The sequence below is a fragment of the Pollicipes pollicipes genome, unplaced genomic scaffold, assembly GCF_011947565.3.
Source record: "Pollicipes pollicipes isolate AB1234 unplaced genomic scaffold, Ppol_2.1 Scaffold_7231;HRSCAF=8579_pilon_pilon_pilon, whole genome shotgun sequence".
In the NCBI taxonomy this organism is placed as follows: Eukaryota; Metazoa; Arthropoda; class Thecostraca; order Pollicipedomorpha; family Pollicipedidae; genus Pollicipes; species Pollicipes pollicipes.
This window is the reverse complement of record NW_023597034.1, coordinates 33,689,322-33,713,730: the sequence shown is the minus strand read 5'-3', so window position 1 is coordinate 33,713,730 and position 24,409 is coordinate 33,689,322. Positions and strand designations below refer to the sequence as shown.

Below are 24,409 nucleotides of genomic sequence, written 5' to 3'. Positions count from 1 at the left end.
CGAGCATCGTGGCGTTTAGCACAGTTCGCCGTCCGGAAGTGTCTTTTCCGGTGACAAAAGCCGGCGCACAGTTTGTGTGTGCTAAAGGTGGGAGGGGCAATGGCGTCAGTGTTTGCTGACGGCAGGCAGAGTCACGAGGTCACGCTTTGAGTGGGGCACCACCTCTTGTGACAAAGGTCACAGACGGCGTGGACGCCCCTCAAGCATGTCCGATACGGCGACTGCCACCCACGTTCATGCGATATGGATCGCGATATCTCCCTGATGCATCGACCCGGGCTATCTGGCGTGGCGAGAAACCTATCAGAGCGGCGAACTTAGGTCCTTTTAACGCGTCTCGGCGGAAGGTTCGCAACGTTCTGACAGGCTCCTCCATCGTACCATCGTGTTGCCCCGAAAAAGCCACATGCGTCGTCTTCCCCATAGCAAATCTCGCGTGGTGCAGACGGAACGAACTCACTGACACGCGTTTCCTCACGGCCGCCACACCAGCTGCTTCTGCTCCGCGCGGAGTCAGCGGCAGACCGAGCGCGTTCGTGCGACTCGAAGCTGCACTTCCTGCGCACATGAACAGCCGGCACCGTGACCGTGACCACCACCATGACCCGTGGGATGGCCGGCACCATGACCACCACCATGGCCAGCTGCTGCCGACCGGCTGCGCCACGCCGCGTCGTCCGCCCGCCTCCGCTTGTGGCACGGCACACCCCCGAGTGAACCGCGAGGCGCCTGGCCGAGCCCGCTCACGCCGTCCGGCTCCGCCTCGGCTTCGCCGGACGGGTTGCGCTCAAGCCACTCCATATTTCAGAGCGCGGCGGGGCAGACATCAGGGCGACAGGCGGCAAAATCCCCGGGGGCTTAAAGGTCGGCGGGTCAGAAGGCGACTGACCTGAGAGGGCTCGACAAGGCAGGGTCTGTCTGGAGGACCGACACACTTGGAAGATACTCAGACTGGCCGCCCTGACTGAGGGGTGCTCTGTCAGCACCAATGAGACATGGTGATGAAGTGTTACGTCACTTTGCTGGCGATTTCGCATGGTGATGAAGTGTTACGTCACTTTGCTGGCGATTTTGCAGCGAGGCCGTCTTTTGTGGTCATATGTCGATGCTGCGACGCCTCTGCTGCACGGCGTGATGTTTTGGTCAGCCAGTCAGTTAGCTGACTACATGGGCACCTGCCCCGGCATCTCGCTCGCAGACATGGTCGGATGACGCGAAACCGCAGACGATTCGCTCACAACTATCCGCGAAGCAGTTCACTTCCCTCGAATGATTGAGCCGAAACGACATAAAACTTGAGCAGATAAAATGTAATAAAATTGCATATCCCGTTTTACCTTGCACACCAAATTTCCAGGGTTGGACACGGGAACGAGGGAGAAACTGCCAATTCTTGGAAGTGTTTGAGGAGCATACGTGTTCTTCCTAGCGGAAAAGACAGCCCAAATTCGTCAGCACCCACCCGATTACTTTGCCGGTGGATCGCATTTTTAGTGGTGCCTCAATGAAAAATGATGCTCCACGTGTCCGGGGACGATCGAGGACGCACGGACCCCGACAAGAAAGCGGTCTGTTCGCGTGAGTCGTGAGAAGATTGAAGTGTACGTGAACGGTGCTTTCGCCATCCCGTGAGGCGAGTTGCAAGCTATCGCCAAAACCCCTCCGATGTGTCCCACCTCAGGTCCGTAACGTCCTCACAACACGCCTCGTTTGGGTAACACGTGGTTACATCTGTGTATTGGTACAAAATAGCATTTGGTTCGTTCGCAGCTAAGTATCTGCGGTCGTAGCCTAAGCGTCTACCCAGCGTCAGCCGTCGGGCCCTGCCCGCCGATCCCGGCGGCGGCGGGGCCGGGCGGCGAGCTCAGTTGCTTCGTCTGGGGGCACCGCCCGACGGGCCGCCGCCGGTCGGCGCGCTGGAGCGACGCGCGTCTAGGTCCCGGCATCCCGCCCAGGCCTCCTCGGCTCGCGCCCTCCACGCACGTATGTATATGGGGACGAGGAAAAAAAGGGCGACACGGAAACGACACTGACGTACACTACGTTATGATCTGGGCCAGTAACCACGAATACTACCCGTCCTCCCGGCCTTCTTTCTAACGACCGGCGCACGCGGCCGTCACGTCCCCCGCCCCTCCCCCCCCCTCTCCACCACGCCCTGACGTCACTCTGAGTCTCAACGTCACGCCGAACTCAGACGTCATCCAGAGTTCCGACGTCGCTCAGGGTCCAAATGCCACCCCGAGTTCCTCCTGACCTCAGGCGTGGCATAGTGCCGAGTCCGACGCCACTCAGAGTCCCGACGTCACACCGAGCGCCGACACCACTCCGCACCACTCCGAATCCCGACACCACTCTGCACCACTCCGAATCCCGACGCAACTCCGCACCACTCCGAATCCCGACGCCAGTCCGCACCACTCCGAATCCCGACGCCACTCCGCACCACTCCGAATTCTGACGCCACTCCGCACCACTCCGAATCCTGACGCCACTCCGCATCACTCCGAATCCAGACGCCACTCCGAGTCCCTCCTGCCCCCGGATGCGGCAGCGCTCCGAGGCCCAACGGAGTGCCGGAGTCGGAGTCCGCGCTCAGAGTCGCGCGTCACACCGAAATCTCCTGCACATCCGGCAGGTGCGGTCACAAGCAGGTCCCATTGACGTCGGGCGGCGGCAGCTCCACCACCGAGACGACCCGCCGGCCCGACGACAGCGTGACCTGCGAGTCGCGCGAGGCGTGCAGCCGCACGGCGAGACCTGTCTCGCGGCGCGCCAGCTCCAGCAGCGACGGGTTGTCGAAGAGCGAGGCGGTGCGCGTCGAGCGGCGCCGCCCGCCGCGGCGCGCCGCCGCCTTCAGCCGCCAGAAGTGGCGCAGGGTGCGCTTCACCTGCCGGCGGGCGGAAGGGGTCACGGGTCGGCCGGGCAGACGGTCATGGGTCAACGGGGCAGACGGTCAGGGGTGGAACGGGCTGACGGTCGGGGGTCAACCGGGCAGACGGTCAGGGGTGGGACGGGCTGACGGTCGGGGGTCAACCGGGCAGACGGTCTGGGATGGGACGGGCTGACGGTCGGGAGTCAACCGGGCTGGCGGTTAGGGATGGGACGGGCTGACGGTCGGGAGTCAACCGGGCTGGCGGTCAGAGGTGAGACGGGCTGACGGTCGGGGTCCACCGAAGTGACGGTCAGAGGTTGACCAGGTAAAGGCCGGTCAGCCCGTGAGGGGTCCGCCAGCGCCGCGGCAGACCAACGGGCTACCGTATCAACCCCCACGTGCGATGGGGGCGGGCCAGAGCCGGAGTGGGGACCTGCGCGCGGCCCAGACCTGACTGGCGCCTCGTTCTGCGGGGTCTGGCCCCGGGGTGGCGGGAACGGACTCCAGCACCAGCCGCCAACAACCGCCGACAGCCGCCGACAGGAATCGTCGGTCGGGGACGAGCGCGGGTCCGTACACTGACTGGCGGTGTCGAGGAGGCGGGGGGAGTCAGTGCGCGTTGCGCGGTAGGGTAGTCTTGGGGGATATTCCAGACCACCGAAGATTGTATTTGGGAAGTCTCCATATTTTGTGCGCCTTGACATTCGTACTTACTTGATCCAAAAACTTGCAGTGTACGATCTGGAAGCATGGGCGAATTGCATCGATATCCGCTTTTCTTCCCAGGCTTGTCGTTTCGCCCAACTCACTCGATGTTTTCCTGGCGCGTGCTTTCACCAGCAAAACGTTTCCGCGCATCTAAACGCTAGCTTAACAGAAATGATCGGCTGTCTCTTGTGTTATGCGCATTATTACAAGTAATGCTGTCAAGCTTATGACACTATCATCAACACGTCTTACACTGGTGGTCTGTGTGAATTTGGAGCATTCCTCAATCATGCTCAAATCTTCAGATATCGGACGCTTCGATCCCTCAGTCCACAGCCTTGGACGCAGGTAAGACCTATTGTAACCCGCTCACGCGTCACGCATCCCGTCGTGACCCGGAAATGCTCTATAAGCCAGGAATGCTTATGTCATGAAGGGGTCACTGCACGTCGCGTTAAAGAGCGTTCGGCCCTAAATATGAGCTCAATATGGCGCTCCGCCAACACCGTAAGACGGCAGTACTGATGTATGGCACGCGGCTCCGCGTAGAAGAGTTCCATAACCGGACCGTATAACACCATTTCATGGGAGAGCAACGGTTTAAATCACCAATCTCTTGTGCGTGGGCATTCGGGCCATGCAGAGGATGGTGGGTGGTGGCGGTAATGGTGATAGGAAACCACGTGCACAGGGGCGTGCCTTCAGGCAGGACGGCTTCGAAAGGAGCCCCTTATACTTGGTAACCTACGTCGAATACCATCCTTGTCACTGGATCTTAAACATCCCATATGACAACGACGCCAAATGGACTGTTAAGCATTAAAGGAAATGGAAAAACTTGATCCCATCTTCCTCGCTTCCAAATGTGTCTTAATCCCGGGGGAAGGCTCGCAGTAAAATCCATTCGTTTCCAAATCCAAGCGTTTTGCCGGCTGAAATGTAATGCTATAATGTAATGCTGGATGCTGAGTTCAATCAGCCTGCATGCTGTAGTGCCGTAGCCAAGGGAAGGGGTGCCATGGGTCCCCATCCTCTCGTTGGGGTGGATGATAGGGGGCGCGGGGGATGGGTTGGTGGCCCACTGGGGAATGTGAATAAGGACCCCTGTAAACGACGACCCTTAGTACTTTTGATAGTTTAAGATGCCCGTAGGGCTTCAACATAAAAACACGGGCCCTCGAGGCTTTAAAATAAGATCCTGAGGCCCTGTTTCTCCCCAGGAGAGGAGAAACAGGGCATTTATAGTGACAATGTTGGAGCCCCTTCGCTGAAACGGCGTCCATGCCCCTTTTTGCTCCCCACCCCGGAAAAATCCTCGCTACGCCACTAGTATACTGGGATGATCGCTGGATTGCCAAGCCGGCTATTCGCCTTCCCCAGTCCAAAAGAGTCGTTTTGATCATGATCATAATTACCTGGGGCGAACAGGCAATTGGGCTGGAAACGGCACGGCCAAGTGACAATCAGCGCCTTCGATTCTCTCGTGAGGAACACGGGTTCGCACCCCGGTTGCGTCATGGCCACCGAGTGTTGATATGGCTGCTGCAATCGCTTGTGGCCCACGGACGGTTCGCGACGGCATGCGTCGCATTCGCTTTGATTTAAAAAAGGCGTTTGGACTGTTACTATGCATACCACTATCAGTGTTCCCGCTTCGGGCCTAGCGTTAGAGGGCTAGCGAGGTTCATACAGCGATTTCGCTCTAAAACATCTACGGGCGTGGTGTGAAATGCCCCAATTCCAGTAAAAGACTCCTCCGTCCCACTGGTACAAAGCTCAGGTCATTTAAGCAGATGTGGTGTCATGATTCTGCGCGATATTATGTATGCCATCATCTCGTGTGTCAGTGTCATCATTTAGCGTATACTTTATCTGCGAGCGATTCGAATTGATAACATAGTTCATTGTTTAATGGTTAAAAATCCACTAGTGGCAGTGAAATGACTCATGAGCTGCCTAACCTTTTTCAAAAGATGCATGATTATGTATCATTCATGTTTGATCCGACGGATGATATGAGATTAGAACACCTCATCTCAACTACCGGGTAAGCTCCCGAACACCAGGCCTAAACCAGGTAAGCCCCTTGGGGTTCAGAAGCACGTAGTCCTAAATGCTGCTTCCGCGCTGTTGCTTCTCGGATTCGCCAATCCTGTCCTGTATAGTTTACTTGCAGCTTCAGACAGGCAACTGGGAGGAGCAGCAACCGTGGCACACCAGGGGATGGTTGAGTACGGCATAGAAAGTTGAAGGCCGTGGGGAACACTTGAATGTCCATTTGTTTCTGGCACTTTGAACTGGTGGCTTGGAAACATATTTGACTCCGAACACTTTGCCACTCTCCCGTTTCGCACGAGTGTAAATGTTCCCCTCGACCACCGCCCGCCTCCTGAGTGGGGAAACAGGCCCTGATCAGGCCCTGATCACGGCCATCTGTACGTCGGCTTGGCTGAGTCCGGCTAAACTTGTGTGAGGCTTCAGGCAGTGATCCTGAAAGTCCGCTTACTTTCCAGACATCTCATAACAGGCTCCTACTAGAATGAAATATGCATCGCTGCGGGGCTTGGCAGAGCGACACGGACATGATATCCACTTCTTGAGTTGAGAGCTCTTATGCCGAGTTGTCGACCCTCAGTGTATCGTGAGATTCTGATGGAAGGGAGTGCGCCACCTTCGGTGCATATTTTAAAGATGTTCTCTGGAGAAAACTCGGAAACAATTTCATCTAATGATAGCACTGAGAGGTCCCACTGAAACACCATCAGGACGCAATAAGGATATTAACATAATTATTTTCGAGTCCAAATTACGCTAAAAGCGCTTTGCAATGGCACTACACTCCTTTCTTGGCAGCTGCAGTAGTCGCAAAACCCGTGCTCATGACGATAGCAGAATCTGCTGAGGGCCGTTGTCAGCTGTTACGGGCAAGAAGTAGCACTTTTTAGCTGCTTGAACTCGCTCAGTGCAGACATGCAGGCTTAAAAGCGGCACCTCAGCTGGTGAGAATAAAAGAATGTTTGTGAATGACCCCGCGGGCAGCAAGGGTCTGTTACCGAGAAGCGCATTGGTCGAAGTTTGAACCAGTGTGTCACTATGGAACATGAGATACTCCCACTCCCAAAGCCAAAGTACTCCTCGAAAAGAGTTATTGTGGTAAACACCATACGGGAGAAGTCAACAGTATGTTTCAAGCCTTCGTGGCATGTATTACGGAAGCATCTTAACAAATTAGTGTAGCAATCAGGGCGTAGCAAACATAACACAACACGTCCATTGGAAAAATCAAGGCAAATTATATGCATTACTTCCATGGAGGTGAGCGGGGAGTCCAGGGAGATTTCTCCCGTGGGAGCCCCCGCAGGGGCACCGGCTTTGGCCGCTTTAGGGGACTAGCGCCCCCTCGGGTAACAGCTCCGGTAACGGGTGGACAGCGCAAGCTGTTCTTCTCAGGGCGTAGCGAACCTGCCCGTACGTGGGCTCCCGCTCCTTGTCCCGCCCACACCCCTCCCATTACCCGCTTTCCCGCATCCAGCCCACTCGTCACTCCTAATCCTCGTTTTATCGGGGTCGCCGTGCCTCCTCGTCCGCGTCCACGGGTTGATCGGATCTTGGTGGCTGAGGGGCGCGTCGTGCGTGTCAGTCACGGCATGTGTCCAAGTCATCGCACTTTGGCCAGGATATCCGGGGGCGTGGGGGCCCGTGGGGCCCCACACGGGTCTAGCGGCTTGTCGCCCGCGCTGCGGCTGGGTGCTCCGTGCGGTTCTCCGCTTGGAGCGCCTGGCTGCAGGCGGCTTAAGGGGTCAAGGGGCGGCGGCGCTGAACGACGGTCAGAACGGGGGGGGGGGGGGGGGTCTAGCCGGTTACACCTGACCGTGTGGGAGGCATCGTTCGCCCCGTATAGCACCGAGGTATCCCTGGCGGCACTACCACCCCCTGGGTGAGTGGGCCATCCCCCCGTTGGACTCCGAGGTGGGTGGGGAGCCCCGGTGCCGAAATTGACAATAATACTGCATGGTATCCACAAACCCCCAAAACACCCACCCCCCGAGAGGGGGACGGACTGCGATGAACTTAGGGCGCAGCGAGGAGTCGGTTCTTCCTGCCCCACGCGTTTTTGTCTTCCGGAGTGATGTGAGGAGCCTGGCATCGCTTTCACCGTTTCAGCGCCGAAACGGATGCGACATGTTCGGAAAAGTCACCCACTGTGATCAGCTGAGAGATGGCGCGATCGAGGTCGAGTTCGCAAACGGCACCAATGCGACTCGAGCTATGATAGCCTTTGAATTTGTTTACGCCGCGAGAACCGAGGGTGGAAAACGAGACGTGAGCGTGCCAGTCACGGTCATGCCGCACCACATCAAAAATTTATCGAAAGGCATTATAAACTGCTACTGACCTTCGTGACGTCAGCGAGGAGGAAATCATCGAAAAGTTGGGAATCTTTGGGGCCATCACAGCGCGCAGGATCACGACCAGGAGGGGTGATGACCGAATCCCTACAAACAACATTATATTGACATTTAACCGGTCTGATCTACCGTCTGATACCCGCATTGGCCGCGCCGTTGTCAAAGTCAGTTTTCGTTCTGAATCCGATACGATGTTTTCAATGCCCGCGCTTTGATCATACAAAACCACACAGCCGCAATCGAGCTGTCTGTGGGGATTGTGCATCTTTCGAGCATTCGGGAGACCAGTGTACTTCTGTGTAGCCCTGTTGCGTGAACTGTAGCACGGGGCAGGTACCGCACACAACCTTCGATTGGAGTTGTCCAGCCCTCATGAAGGAAAAGAAAATTATGTCACTGAAAACCTCAAAGAACATCTCTTTCTGCGAGGAGCGTGAACAGTATGAGGCTAATCACCCCAAAGTATCTTATGCCAAAAATTCCAAACTTCTGTACTACAGTCCACCAGCATCAGTCACATGTCAGCGGTCCAACTCATCGCGCTCCTGCGATCCTTCGTTTTGTCTGTGGTGCCGGCGGGACGGGCGACTCCCGCCCGGTTGGATCCTCCGTGTTCTTCAGCTGCGTCCTGCTCGACCAACGCTGTGCCGCCGGCCCCTCAGGTGTCGTCGGGGTCGCTAGCGGGGGAGGAGGAGGGATGGGGGGTGGTCCAGCGCGGTCAAGGTCCGCGGGCTCGGCCGTCCTCGCCGTCTGGCGCTCCGCTGCCCTCGTCGCCTCCGCCGACACTGGCGAATGCGTGTGGACGGGCAGTGGAAACGATGGAACGGCATGAGACAGGCGCGCCTGCGACGCCAAGCGGGCCCGCTTGGCTGAGCTGGAAAGGGCTAAGGCGGCCAATCGTTTGTCCGGTGTAAGCAAGGAGCCCGCCTATCGCAGTGGTACACTATCGCCCAGAAAGCCGGCGGAAGCCCCCGCTGACCCCCCGACGCCCGGTAGAGGCTCGCCGATGGGCCCTCCCCCGCCGCCACCCCGGAGTGGGTACGCTGGCGTGAAGCGTGCCCCGGCCGGTCCCCCGTCTCTATCTGACGGAGGGAGCCCCGGGATTCGTCCCAGAGTGGGGCACGTTCCTGCAGAATCGAGCCGTGGCTCTCAGCCTGAAACCCCTACTCCTGCAAGTGGCGCAGCTCAGTTCTTTTAGGACGTGTCCGGTTTTAGTATGTGACCTCTAACCGCCTTTTTAACACGCCCCCTTTACAGGCCTTTTTACACTGGAACTGTAGAGGAAAAAGGGCGAATGCCCTCGACCTCCAGGCTGTCGTCAGCAAGCACTGTCCTGCGCTGCAAGAGACCAAGCTGGCTTCTGGTCACCACTGCAAGCTTAAGGGATACGCCCTGTTTCGCAACGATGTGTCAGCCGACGGTATCGCACACGGCGGTGTCCTCCTTGCAATCCATCACAGCGTGCTAGTCAGGAGGTTGAAACTGCGGTCTACGCTACAGGCTGTAGCCACACGCCTACATTTTAATCACCGTTGCATCACGGCGTGTTCCTTATATCTTCCACCTGGCGTCGCTTTTCCATTGGTAGAGGCGAGACGTTTAGTGTATGACTTGCCTTCACCATTTCTTCCTTTTCGGCGACTTCAACGCTCATCACACTACGTGGGGCTGTGATAGCACGAACACCCGTGGAAGGATTTGCGAACATTTTATCCATGACTTGTTGCTGTGTGCTTCAAACGCAGGGACTCGTGCTCATTTTACACTTCCGTCCGGTCAGACTTCTGCGCTCGACTTAAGTCTTTCTAGTCCCGAGCTAGTGGAGAGCCTGGAGTGGTCTGTGGCAGATGATCCCATGGGCAGCGATCACTTCCCAGTGTGGCTGTGATTCAGATAAGGGGAACGTTGGGTATAAGACCACGACATTGGAATTAAAAAAGGCTCACTGGAGTGAGTTTGAGGCTCGACTGGAGACAATGTGTCTAATCGGAGGTGAGAGGGCAGCACCCTCTATTGAGGAATTTTACTCACCGACTTCTAGGTTGCGCTAGCGATTACATCCCGCGCACTTCTGGATTTCACGTCGCACTCCTGTGCCGTGGTGGACAGAGAAGTGTCGTGACGCAATTCGCGCTCGCAAACGTGCTTTCCAAGCCTTTGACGCCAGGAGTACCCGTGGATAATTTAGTAGCTTTTAAGAAGGCGAGAGCTTTCGCCCGCCGCACGATAAAAGAAGCGAAACGTGAATCCTGGCGTGTGTATGTAAGCACGCTTAACCGATCCACGCCAACTTCGCAGGTTTCGGCTCGGATCAAACGCATCTCTGGGCAGTTTTCATCCGTGCCACTTCCTGTGCTACATGTTAACGGCCAGGTGGTGACTCATCCGTTGGATGTGGCATAACGAGATCGCCCGAACACTCTCCCACCGTAGCGAAGGTGCGAACACGAGCCCACAGTTCTTACAGAAAAGAGCACCATGCGAAAAAATCGTGGTGGCCTTTTTCACAAGGCACCCACAGGCGTAACAATGAGCCCTTCACTTTGGTGGAGTTAAGTGTCGGCAATGGCAAAGCTTCGTAGTGTATTGGAAGGTCCTGATGACATCCGCAATGAGATGCTCCGACATCCTGCCACCGTGTGCACGTCGTGTTATGTTGGCGGCCTTCAACAGGGTGTAATCAAGTGGGGAATTTCCTCCGGCCTGGCGGGAAGCTGTTGTAGTGCCTATTCTAAAACCGGGAAAGAGTGGGATGGACCCTCTTCATTATCGACCCATTTCACTGACCTCATCACTGTCCAAGCTCATGGAAAGGATGGTAAACGTTCGACTCACTTGGTTTTTGGAGAACAACAGTTATTTTTAGTAACCCGCAGTGCGGGTTTAGGAAAAACCGTAGTACGGTGGACCACCTTTTAGCTTTGGACACTACGGTTCGCAAGGCTTTTCAAGAGAAACCGCATATAGGGACAGTGTTCTTTGAAATTGAAGCCGCCTATGACACCACATGGCGCCATGGTATTCTTCAAAAGCATTTTATAATATGGTATACGTGGCCATATGCGTACTTTTCTCCAAAGGTTTTCAGCCAGACGATATTTCCGCGTTCGGGTCGGCAACGTCCTCTCCGATAGGTACCAACAAATAAACGGCGTGCCCCAGGGCGGCGTGGTAAGTGTAGCGCTGTTCGCAGGTTATTCATAAACTATATTTGTGATGTGCTCCCCCAGTCGGTCGGACGTGCCCTTTTTGTTGACGATTTTACTATTTGGACCAGTGCAGCGAGGGCACCAGCGATGGAAGCGACGTCTCCAGCTGACTGTGGACCGCGTTGAAAGATGGGTGAAATGAACGGGTTTCGTTTTCCAGCTGACAAGAGCTTTGCAACACATTTTTGTCGTCGCCAGCGATGTGATGACCTGAGCATCCGTCTATATGGGTGCTCTATTCCAAATAAGGACCATGGCCAGGTACCTTGGGATACACTTTGACCGTCGCCTCACATATAGTGCACATCTTAAAATGTTACGCGATCGCTGCTTTAAATCTCTCAACACTCTTAAGTGTGTGTCTCGCACATCATATGGGGCAGACAGAAGCACGCCTATGCTTTTATATCGTTCACTCGTCCGCTCCAAACTGGCTTATGTATGCTTTGTGTATGATGGCGCGTCTGAACCGAGCAAGCGTGTTCTTGATACCGTCCACCATACTGCCATTCGTATTGTTACTGAGGGCGTTCCGCACATCACCTTCCGTCAGCCTTTTAACGGAGGCACACGAGCCACCACTTTCGACGACGAGGAAAATGCTCGGCACACGTGATGCCTTAAACCTGCGGTAGTTTCCAATTCACGCGACATATTCCGCAGTATTTTCTCGGTTTGCCGTGAGTTCCCTTCGTCATGGGCCGCATCAGCACGCCTTAACTTTTGGTTTCCAAATGAGAGCCTTATTGCCCGAGGGCGGAATTCCTCTTCGAGGTGTAAAGCAAGTAAGCCGCCTGGTTTCTCCTCCTTGGCAAGTGACAATACCATTCATTGACACGTCGCTTGCGGAAATTAGGAAAAAAAGACCTCACACCACACCTAATGAGATCCAGGGCACTTGAGCTTCTGGCGTGTTATGAAGGATACACTCTGACTTACACAGACGGATCCAATACCTCGGATGGCGTGGGTTGTGCTTTCGTCAGCGGTTCCGTCACTCGATCGTTTTCGTAACCAGCCCGCTCGTCAGTTTTCACAGCGGAATTAATTGCGTTTACCAAGGCGATATGTTTCATAGAAGTTGGTGAAAAATCTTCACACGCCATTTTTACAGATTCACTGAGCAGTCTCTCTGCACTGTAGTCCTTTTATCCATCATGTCCCCTTGTACAGGACATTATATCACGCCTGACACATTTGAATCGGGCTGGAAAGAGAGCTTGCCCTGTGCTGGATCCCCAGTCACGTCGGTATCGTGGGCAATGAGTTGGCTGATGCCGCTGCTAAGCGAGCAGGGTGGCACCATGTACCCGGCTTTTGCCGATTTCTGCCAGTGATTTCTACCCCGGCAGTCAAGACCTTCCTGAAATACAAATTGCAGCGCTGTTTGGACCAGGTGGGCGGCAATAAGCTCAGGGCGATAAAAACCGAGTTGGGCTTGTGGTTATTATGCTCTCGCAGTATGCTGGTGGGAAGAAGTGGCTTTATGCAGGTTGCGTATTGGTCATACGTGTGCCACCCATGGCCATCTGTTGCATGGAGCCGACAGACCCCTATGCCGACGGTAGTGGTGCCGTTTTCACTGTTCACTATGTCATTGTATGATGTCCCATGCCTCATCGAAGAACGACGACGTCACTTTGGTCCGCAGGCTTCGTCCATGACGATTAGTGATGTGCTCGGGGACAGCTCCTTCTTTCTTGACTTCAAACAACTCTTTTCGTTCTTAAAAGATATTGACTTTCAAGCCATTTTTACACCATACTTATTAAGTAAAGTATCGTTATGGGCGCGAAAATGACCAGTGCAGGTCGATGCGCCCGAAAGCACCAATAAACAACAACAATCTCCCGTAGGAGCGTAGAGACAAATCGAAATTCTGAGCTGTTCAGAAGGATTTCGAGAAAACTGGTATCATCGATCAAAACAGATGCACCTGATCTAGCAATAAGTCGAGCGTGCAACAAGGTGGCATACCCCCTTCAAACGATAGAGATTAACCATTGCCTGCTTTGTCAATATTCAACATTCAAGGCTGTGCTTGTGATCACGAATGACATTGACATGTGACACAAGGTCATCATCACAAGCAAAGCTTGAAACGTCGCGCATTGACAATTAGCCTAAGTTTTCTCCAAAACGTCGTTTAGCCAGAACGTTCCGGCATGTTGCAGGTCGAAAGCTCATGATAAGAACTCTGCATTAATAATGTCAAAGAACCAGGAGCTGAAGGACTGTCCCGCTTACATCAAGTACGTCCGCATATAGGCACGGAACAAGGTGGGGGTGGCGGGGAGGGATCACTCAGGGATGAAAATGACTTGAAGGGAGTGATGACCTTACGCATTTCCACACATTTTTAGGGTGGAGGGGAGGCGCCCTCCATGTTCTGATCGTGTTAATCTTAAAGTTTTCCTTGAAACAATCGGGACGTTTCTCACAGAAAACTTTAAAAAGGAAGGTAGCTGATAAATTTTTACAAAATTCAAAGCAGCTTTTCTATGCTTTTGTTTTCCTTCACTATTTCATTCGTCTAAGTGTGGCTTATTTGAAAAGATGGAGACAAAATTTCAGCTTGGTGAAACCTAGCTGCCTTATGAATCCTCGTCGAAATGAAACGCTGTTGTTGAGAAATAAGATGCACGCCGAACTGAGCCTATTTTTCTTCATCGTTATGCACAGCATGCGCACCGCGCCAGAGAGACAAATAAAGGCAAAGGTATTCGCCGCTGCCGCTGACTCAGTGACGAACCCAGGATGTCGTCAAGAGGAGGCAACTTGACATGATTTCGTCCAGTCCCTAACATATTCAGACGCATGTTGAGGTCAAAATGTGCGATTTTGACCTGCTTTGAGTCCCGTAATAGGTCTTGGCGGTTAATATTTTGTGTTCGTCATGGTAAGTATATCAATATCCATCTGTAACGCACGTTTCTGCGAAAATCGAGGTAGTCTGTTTCAAAGGCTATAACGCCACACGCTACAGCTTTAACGTCGTTAACTGGCCATTGATGTAAGACTCAAAAGAAATTGCGTACCATTCTTAGTATTTGTACTGAAAGCGGCCACGTGATTTCTGTGTGCAGATTTGCTGTCCAATCGAAAGTGCGGTGCCGAGCGAGCATCTTTCTGAATATGAATATGTTTGAAACTTGACGAACGCTCTCGACATGGTACTGTCACCTGCAATTCGGTGCCCTCCCCCTAAAAGTTCCGGACTTCTTGCATTAAATTTTCAGGTCCTTATTATTTTTGCTTTTATACCCGTCTATACCTGGAACCTGTCTTACCAAGAGCAAAATCCGGCTCGCACCCAACCAAGCAACATCAGGCGACACCCGCAACTTTAGTGCAGCATGATCGCATTTTTCTGCTGCTGTCCTGAAAGACTGCAGTTTAACCCTGAATGTGACGCTTTTCTCAAATATGAACGCAGTTCAAACAAAGAAGGTTATTTTTGTCAACACTTTGCGTGCATTGCAGGCGCCACAGAATAATTTCTACAAACGTTCGTTAGTGCATGAGCTAAGTATTGATCAAGATGGGGTTCACAATCGAGGTAGAAGCGTTTTGTTGAGCAATATGCAACGACCGAATCCTTCCTTAAGGCATGTGTGGAGTCTGCGGACACTTCAACCTTAAAAGAGGAAGGGCCCAACGAACAAAAGAATCATTTAATGCACGAATTCAGTTAATGACGCGGTACACAATCATAGCGCTTCAGACCCGGGCAAGACTCCTTATTCGGGAAAACCAAATTTCAAAGAACTGAAGCAAACATTGCGGCCATCGCGGCACCAGCCGCACGACGCCCGACAAAATCTCTTTGCCATCGCTGCTAGAGCTCGAGCTCTTCAGGAGTGATCCTAAGAACAAGTGATGTGAAACTACTAAACCATAAAAGCGTGTTCCCTAAACTCAGACCGCAGGAACATGGAGGAGCGGAAGAGCGATTTGTCAGTGGTTTACAAACCTCAAACGCTGACCAGACTGCCGACGATCTCTGGTTCAATGATGAGATACATTCGTCCTCAGAGCCCAAGTTAAATCCAAGAACAATGTGCGCTCCGGAGAAACTAAGCCCGACATCGTACATGAGCCTGATCTTTGCACCAAGTTAAGTGTGCGGCATGGGTGGCTATGTCCATGCATGGTTTTATTAAACCATTCTGGTTCGAGGAATACGACGGCCGCCCGACTACAGTGTGTGCGCGGCGATTTCTGGAAATCTCGGGAAGCTCTGAGAACATCTATGAAGACCATTAGCGCACGAGCGTACCAATCAGCGGTTGCTACAGGACGGGACTATTTGTAGCACCATGTATGCGAAGATAGCCGTCAGCGATCGCTGAGGCCAAAGCAGCAAAGGAATGCAAGATTCCAGCCATACTGTGATACAAGTTTAACCAACACGTGACGTCGCATCGCTAAGAAATCAGGGTGACTACACATGCAGAACATTGGACCTGCTGCGTGAAGATCTGGCGTTCTTAAAGTAATAGGTAAAGCGACTATTTCCAAAATTGAGTGCTACAGTTACGTTCGGGACACCTCATCTTTATCATCCACAATGTTCCGCGTATTCAGAAGTGGTAGTTTAAATGAAATTTTACAAATTATGTATATACGCGGATTGGATGTTCCGATGTCCTTCCGTTAGGCATTAAGGTGCAAAACATGGCCTGTGCTATACAACAAACAATATATTTTCCGGATCACCGCCACGGAACAATTTAGTTGTGCATAATCGTTTTATATATGCGGTTGGCTGGGTGCGGATCAACAGCAAAATTATTTGACTCACACATGACACCCAAACATCTGTTATTGGTCCGATTGCTTGCATATTTCACCACCACTGCCATTTGAAAGGGATGAAATGAAAAGCGAAGACTTCACGAAGCCTTCATTTTCCCCTACTCCCTTGGGCATTGGGACATTCCAACCGGAAAACAACACAGTATGCCATGGACACACTGCGTCAAACTGCTTACTCGCTTTATATACTTCCATTCGGGTCACAAATGACAGAAATACGTAACGATGCTCTTACGACGGTCTCTACCCTGCCTACTAGACTAGCTCCTGTCATGATGTTACTACTGTATGATCACCTCCTCTATCAACTCGATGCCATGACAACATGAGGCGATACGACTCAGGGTGGGAAGATGCAAAGAAAATGATGTGACTTTGCTCATAATGCGTTGGCCAAACGTGAACCATTCAGTGAGTGGACTCGTAGTCTGAACCAGTCGGCCATCGCGACTGGAAGTCACGAACGCCCGGAAGGTTGAAAGTGGGGATGCAATGGCTACCGTCCTTGTGATGTACCAATAGCCACTGTCACTCCGACCAAAACAGACTACTACAGCGGTCAGCGGTGCACTGGAGGTGAGTCCGAGTATCAGAAGCAAAGTTAACGAGGGACACTGCAGTAATTACGCGGAGTCACTACGGGAGTTACGTTGAGATGCGGTAGATACTGGACCACCTCGGCTTTAAAATCGGTCCCGCATTTCCATGCTTTTAACAGAGATTTGTCATTAAACAAACACTAAGTGATCATTTAAGCGCCTTCTCACTGTCCCTCGTCTTATTTTATGGCTTGTTTATTCGTCGGTAAGGTAAACACATCGATAAATACGCCAACGCCACCTACTATGAGATCCTCAACAGCAGCTCCTCAATCTGCGTTCGCGCGAAAGGCCCGGAGATGCCAGACCACACGCCCTGAAAGCCCACCCCCTAACGAATCTGCATTCGTTCCGGCCATGGGGCGCCCGCGTGCCGAAGCAGGAAGCTCTCAGCACCACGCACTAACGCGCGTGAAGCGCCCCCATGAAAGCGCGTCAGAAATGCGGAGCACGCCTGGTGGCGACAGCCAGCACGCGGCCGACTTCCGGGAACGCGGCTCGCCGCGCGCCCGCGCTCGGAACCGCCGCCGCTGGCGGACGCCGGCGCGCCGAGATAGCTGAGCGACGGAAGCCGGTTTGCCTCCGAATGGCTCGTGTCACGAGCACACCGAACACTTCGCGGACAAGCGCCGGCCTCAGCCTCCGCGCTCGGGGTCGCTGGGAACGTTTCTAATGCTCGCCCTGCCCCCCTCGCCCCCGACGTTCGGGGCACTGGGAACGTTTGGTGAAGAGCTGTCAGAGCTGGAGGCGCCGCGTGGGTTGGAAGATAAATGTGATGTCTCTGAAGTGGGATTAGGGTGGAGTTTTGAGCCCATGGCTTCGGTGGATAAGAACTGCGTCGGCGGGTTAAACGCATACCGCGCAGCGAATCTTAAATACGAAATGCATGATTCGCTGAGTCATGATGTTGCTCTTCGTCAATACAAGCGTTCATAGGTGAGCAAAGAACAAAACCACGTGAGCATTAGAGCGCACGAGCAGCAAAATATTGAACGAGCATGCAAATATTATTTTTCTCGTTAGATCTCCAACGCCAACTCAATTAGCCAAACATGCGTTCCAGCCTAGAGCACGACACGTGCTCTAGATATGCAGATTATGCAGATACAATCACGATCGTTCACGTTTGGCGCCCACGAGAGCACGTGGTCCGAGTGGCCTCCTTTCCGCTCAACACACGTGATGCCACGCCCCTCGACATCTAGAGGTACGTATATACATTATGGCCTGGCAATGACCGTGCGAACGCTGGTCCCTAATAGAGACGAATCAATCGGTTGTCTTAGTCCAGCGCCCCGAACGCATCGGCGACGACGGCGAGGCTTGTTACATCGGCGACAGCGGAGGTACTACCGCAGCCGCCACTCGTCAGCTCGGATGGGGTCGGGGACGGACCGACACGGCGGTGGGGCCGGGCGGGCCGGTCCCGTGGTAGACCGGGCCGGGGCGGGGTGGGCCGAGACGGGCCGGGGCCGGGGTGGGGCCGGGGCAGGGGCCGGAGCCGGGATGGGCCGAAACGCGGTAGGGGTGGGGCGGGGTCGGGCCGAGGTGTGGCCGGTGCCTGGGTGAGGCCGGGGCGGGCCAGGGTCGGCCGAGACGGGGAAGGGCCGAGGTGGGTCGGGCCGGGGCTGGGCAGACCACCGCGCGCTGACCACAGCACGCGGCCGCCGGGCCGCGACGGGCCGCCCGCCGCCGCCGAAAATAGCCGGCGCCGCCGCCGGCCCTGTGACGTCACAGTCACCGTCCGTGACGTCACAGTCTGCTGAGCGCAGACAGGCGGAGCGTGAGAGCGGGAACTGGACCGACGTGGACCGGCGGGCCACGGCGGCGACCTCGGTGGTACGCCAGGTGGCGACAGAACACACGGGCTGGCCGGCGTGGCGACGCGGGACGAGGCGTTCACTTGCGGCGGGTCCGGCCGTAGCTCTCTCAAATTACTGCAGCCGTGTGGAGAGAAACGTATTCTGCATTGTGACAGGATGTAAGGAAGTTTTTTTAGGCAGAGCATAAACAGTATTTTTACCTGCAGGTGAAAGCATGGAAATTAATTTCGGAGATCCTGGGCTTGTTTGATCAAGTTGAGCATAAGTGGAAGCTTTTCTAAGTTGGTGTATTTTGAAGAAAATCGAGGGACTCTAAGCAAGTTTACATAAAACCCGTCTTAGGCCGTTTCTGGGATGTTCGACGAAATGCGTTTAAAGCGAAGCATAAATTTACCGGCAATGGCGGAGCCATGCCATGTCATTGTCAATGTTATAACATTGATATCCGCGAGCAATAGGTACACGGGCGACCAAATCAAATTATATGCTGCTGGCTACTATAAGTGTCCAAGTGATCCGAAAACGAACTAAACAAATCGCTAAATATATGTTTAGCTTAACATAAGTCACGTGACTTGAAAACAGGTCAGCCGGCGACCACCCCCACTCTGGCCATTCTGCCAGTCTGCCTGAAAGCCAGGATCCATGTCAACCAACAGAGTGCACACGCAAATGAGTGTGCTCTTTGAATTTCAAGCAAAAGAGCACGTGCGGCAAGAGTTATCTTACATAGCATGCACTGCCCATTCTGCTCTTCGGACTGCTGTGGCGGCGTTCCAGTACTACACCGAAGTTAGCTTATAGGCGAGGTCAACGCAGGTCATGGCGAGGCCGTGCACGCCCTCATCTTCTAGTGACCCGAGTCAAAGCACACACAGACACACAAATCCGCCAATACGAGCAAAATCACCTCGTCGTTGAAGAAGCAGTAGATGCAGCAGACGAAGAGGCCCTGACAGGAGCGCAGGAAGGTGGTGATGTAGCTCCAGAGGCCGAACTCCAGCGGCGAACGATGCACCGGCGAGGTCATCATGTTGAAGGAGTTGGTGATGCCCAGCAGCGGCAGCAGCACGAGAGCCGCCCTCACCGACTTCCTGTCGTGTCACCGGAGCATGACACTGTGTACCGTCCTGCCGCCCAGCTCAGGACAGGCACGCTGCGCCAGTGCGGTCAGTCAGCTTCATACCAGGCAGGCACGCTGTGCCAGTGCTGTCACTCGGTTTCACACCAGACATATGTATGCTCGGCTGGCACTCCTCTCCAGACCAGACCAGACAGACTTCACACCAGACAGATGTTCCCTGGCTAATGACCACTCCAGGGACGGATCCAGAGGGGGGGGGGGGGCGCACCAACGGAGCCCAAGGGGATCATGGCACCCTTGGGCCCCGAAGTGGTCCATGGGCTCCGAAAGAGCCCATAATCGGCTAAACAGGCGCAGTTTTTTTACCCTTTATCTCTCTGCTTTTTTCGTAGGGCCCTACGCTGCTGTTGGGACACTATATGCCAGCTTGCCTGGGCACTCTCGATCGATCAGCGGCCCTCCACGGATTCTTCCCATCTGCTCGAAGGCCTCTACACGCTTTTGCCGTGTCCCCATATGCCGGGGTGCACTTAGTTGCTCAGGAGTCCTTCATATTGGTTTTGTGCTCGGCAGCGGGAATTTCTCCATGCAGGTAACTTATTGAACAGTGAAATGCAAAAAAAAAACAACAACAATGTTTCACAATAGTTGACATATGACATTGTCTCGTCTAGACCCTTAAAATCGATTTTATCTCTAATTTTGGCCTACACGATCTTACACAGAGGTCTCGCCCCATGCGTTGCATTGGCTCTGTTCGAGCGAGTCTCTGTTTCTTGACTGTATTAATATGGTGGCCGGCTTTTGGTATCAGAAAGCAGAGCCCTCTATTCAGTTGTCTTTTATAACCATTTATATCTATGGTTTCTGTGTTTACATCCATCGATGTACAATGACACTAGATCGGAAACGGCTATGCCCTGACTGTAGCTCGTCAAAGAGGGGCATTATGCGTTGCACTAACACGCGCCCGGGTGGCCGGCTAGACACCCTTCGCTCGGGTGGGGGTGGGGGGTGCGGGGGTCAATTTGACCCCCCTGAGATCTCGGGAACTAACAAAGCTAAGGACACCAAATTTACTGGATGTATTTACTTGTACGTGAAATCACTTAGGTCAAAGTTTGAGCTTCCTACGTCGTACCTTCAGGTCAAATAAGGTCAAACAAGGTCAAATTACAGGTTGGTATCTAAAGTGCCTCAGAACCTAGGCAACTGTTTCTAAGCAAAAGGTCACAAGTCCATTTGAGGTCGGTGACATTGTTTGAGCTTTTGAAGGTCATGGTGACCAAAATCATACAACACTGCTCCGAGTTTTGCATTTGAATAAGCGACAAAGATTACGCTAGGCAGTATGTTCCTGAAACAAAATGTCGAGCCGAGTCATCTTAGGTCAATAACCTGTTCTGACCTCTAAGAACTCAATGGAAGATGTATTATGCGGTTCTTGCTGTCAATAAATTCGAAATGAGCACCTCAAACTGTCCATACAGCAAGCCCCAGAGTAATAAATCGGGCTGGTTTTGACCTTAGTCTGACCTTCATACCTGACCTCGGGTCAATTTAATTTGCTCATTCAATATTTGTGGTGCCTAAGAAGGCGTCTCAGAGATGTATGGCTTTGTCAAGCACTTCGTTATTGTATCAGATTGGACGATTCCCTAGACATTGCCTTCGCTGAAACCATGGCTTGACTTTGACCTGTCATAAGTCAGCGACCTTACGAGGTTCCGCTAAATTTTTGATGTCATGCGATCCGCTATTCAATTTTCAACAGCTATCAGGATTTGGTGCGGCTACGCCTTGCCGTTCGGAAATTATTCTGGAAAAAACCTTCGGGTGGGATCAATTTGACCCCCACCCGAGCGTGTGTTAACCTAAACACACATATATAGCTGGTACGGGTAGGACTCGACGATATCATCTGCCTCAATTAATAACGCGTTGACTTCGGTTCGTGAACTCGTGCGTTATACAAAAGAGCACCTTGAGGTTAGGTTGCCTCTAACTCACCCGGTTTACCTTAGTTTGTCCAGGTTGCCCACGGGTCTATACCATTTCACAGCTGATGCCCCTTTTATTACACACGTCTGCTAGTAATTTAACATAGGTGTTGCCGATTTAGTGGCGCTAGATATCTTTGCCTTTCTCACAGATACTCGGATAAAAATGTATTTAAGCCGTTCTAATGACGGGACTGCTTGGGTCATAGAGCTTGGGGCGCAGGTTTTCCAACTGTGCTTTTTCCAGCACTAAAGCCTGACTTTCCAATGTATCCTCTCAACACTAACGTGCAGAACAAAGGAATGACGGTTTTTTTGCTCAGTCAACCGCACAATGGGCTGGAAGGCTCACAAAACTCCCTGCAAAGCACGGTATCGTGGAGGAAAGCAAATGCGCGTGGTTATCATTCATACAATGTTCACGCGAACAGCAGAACGCCATTCTGTCTGGTAACATTGCCTCACCTATGCGCCGTATGTACTCCAAGTCACAAGAAAAGTCATGATCTCTTGAAATGGTCTCTGCTTGTGCTCCGCATGCACGTACGGGCGCGTTTCGTAACACACCATTATTGCGCTTGTTTCTCCATGAATACATCTTAAAGCCCACACTGAACAAAATAACGGCGTCGAAATCTTGAAGGCTTGGCGAACGAATACAAAAAAACGCACACCAACAAAAGCAAATACAACGCCTTGTAGATGACTACCCCACCTTGTCGCACTTTAGGCATCAGGGCTAAATGTTGCACACTTCTACATGTGTAGCTTAAAAGCACCCCTTTAGTGGCGTGTGGGCTTATCGATTTTGAGCCCCACATCTACATTCAGACCAACTTCAGAAGCTGGAGTTGCTGCCGCCTGTAACGTTCGTTCACTTGCCTCGCTTGCTCACTGTACGTCTGAGTGTTAAACGAACATAACAGTAGCGGGCCCAAACGACCGGGTGTGGCCACCGACTGGGCAGACGGCAGACGACTCCAGCCTGCCAGGCTCCAAGTCCGTCGCAAGGCAATTTCCGCCCACATTTCCCCGCCTTCAGTCCCGGAGGTCAGCCGGAAGAGCGGGCAGCACCGGTTACCATGGCCGCAGCCGGCCGTCCCAGTGCGGCCAACCGGCTCTGAGTCCCCGGGTGGCCACCCTTGCGGTCCGCGTCCGGCTGCGGGCTCCGTCTGCCGCTGGTAAAGTTGCCTCGCCTGGGACGGGCGGCGGCGGGCCAGCTGCACGCGCGTCGGAGGCACCCGGGGCCGCACGCTCACAACGCGACGCGCCGCAACTCAGACCCGACATGCGACGCCGCTAATTCACGTCGGGCGTTCGGTATGGAAGTCGCGAGTGCACTTCGGGTGCATTCAACACTGGCTGCGCAGAACCAGCGGCTTGCAGCTGTCTGTCCGCCCGAGCAGCTGCAGCCATATTACACGTCGAGCAGCGGCGGAAAAAAACTTCTGAGTACTGCCACCGCGACACTTAAAATGCGACGGAGCTGGTTGGAGACTGCCTCGTATCGCACGCCGCAGCAACAATCGCCAACGCGATGAAGCACATCTTTCGACGCCTGCTCCGGTGTCCACGACGCATTTAGCTGCAATCCCGCCATCAGAACGCGCCGGTGCACTGCAGATAAAACGTCTGGCCACCAGATAGCCGGCTTACAGTCATGGCCCGCGGGCATGGCTGTAATGCGGGTATCAAACTATTGCGCACAACTCACGGAAGTCCGCCCGTCCAGCTGGCGCAGCCTGTCTGCCAATCAGCCGCGGTGCTGCGGGCGAGGCTCAACTTACTTGACTTTGGCCGCCTCCCTGGGATTCTCGTGCGGCCCTCTGAGCTTCGTTATCAAAATGCGCAGAATGTTCAGCAGGAACAGGATGTTGACCTGCGGAAAGAGGGCAGATGGCGTGAGCAGACGAGGTGGAAGACTGCGACGCACTGGAGATCAGACGGCTCGGAAATATGTGGGGAGAATGGCGACTGGCCACGTGCCTGTACACTTGCGTTGGACAGCTCCTGGCTGATGCAAGTGGCAGGGATCGGGCTCCCGGCTCATGGCACCTGCGTCCGCCGGCAGAGCGTGCATGGCCTCGACCTGACCTGGCCAGCATCCGAGCCCCGAGGACTCAACTGCATGAAGTGGAGCCCCGGCTTCGACACTTTAAGGAGATCGTACGAGCGTGTGGGCTGAAAAAATTTCTCACTTGAACGCACTCATCTCATGGAACTTGCAATGCAATGTACTTACAATGTAAAACACATGCATGCTCGAGCCAAATCTCGACAGATGCAGTTGACAAAATGGAAGCGAACGTTTGTGAGTCTTGTGGCTTCATGAAGCTGGCTTCGGTGTGGAGCCAGCGGCAAGACATCGTGGCTGATATACAGAATGTGCTAATCGCCGAATAAGACCCCAACTCGAGCAGCGATTCAGAATCCCGAGTAACGGATCTGACGAAAATGATCAAATCAGAAATAACGGATCTGACGAAAGTGATCGAATCAGAAATAACGGATCTGACGAAAATGATCGAATCAGAAATTGCGGATCTGACGAAAATGAGCGAGCAGTAAAAATCGACGAAGGAGAACACTGTTTGCACAGCGTGAATTCCATTTTGCAAGACGCTGCCGCGTTCCTGCAGCACCCGCCGAAGAACGCTATTCGCTGGGCTGTTTCCATGGTGAAACATTGCATAACGGCCGCCCGCTGTCGGGCTCGCGCCACCCGACACCACTGCAGAATTCCCACAGCTGGCATTCTGCCCGGCCTCGCTCGCATAACAAACGAGAGCTGTATCTCTTTCGGCAAATGTCAGGGCAGCCGACATTTGCCGCTCCCGGGAACAGGAACAACGGGTGGTAAGATAAGTGGCGCAGGGCAAGGGCA

The 24,409-nt window shown here is 53.6% G+C and overlaps 1 protein-coding gene across 1 annotated transcript in view; it reads right to left on the bottom strand.

The window, feature by feature from the left end:
- LOC119110034 (PDF receptor) overlaps nucleotides 1-24,409 on the bottom strand; it is a 143,504-nt gene that overhangs the window by 1,041 nt on the left and 118,054 nt on the right. Inside the window, exons 9-11 of the mRNA XM_037233779.1 lie at nucleotides 23,313-23,404; nucleotides 19,352-19,535; nucleotides 2,699-2,890 (exon numbers count right to left, since the gene is read on the bottom strand). Of these exons, the coding sequence (XP_037089674.1) occupies nucleotides 2,699-2,890; nucleotides 19,352-19,535; nucleotides 23,313-23,404 (468 nt within the window). The remainder of the gene's footprint in view (nucleotides 1-2,698; nucleotides 2,891-19,351; nucleotides 19,536-23,312; nucleotides 23,405-24,409) is intronic.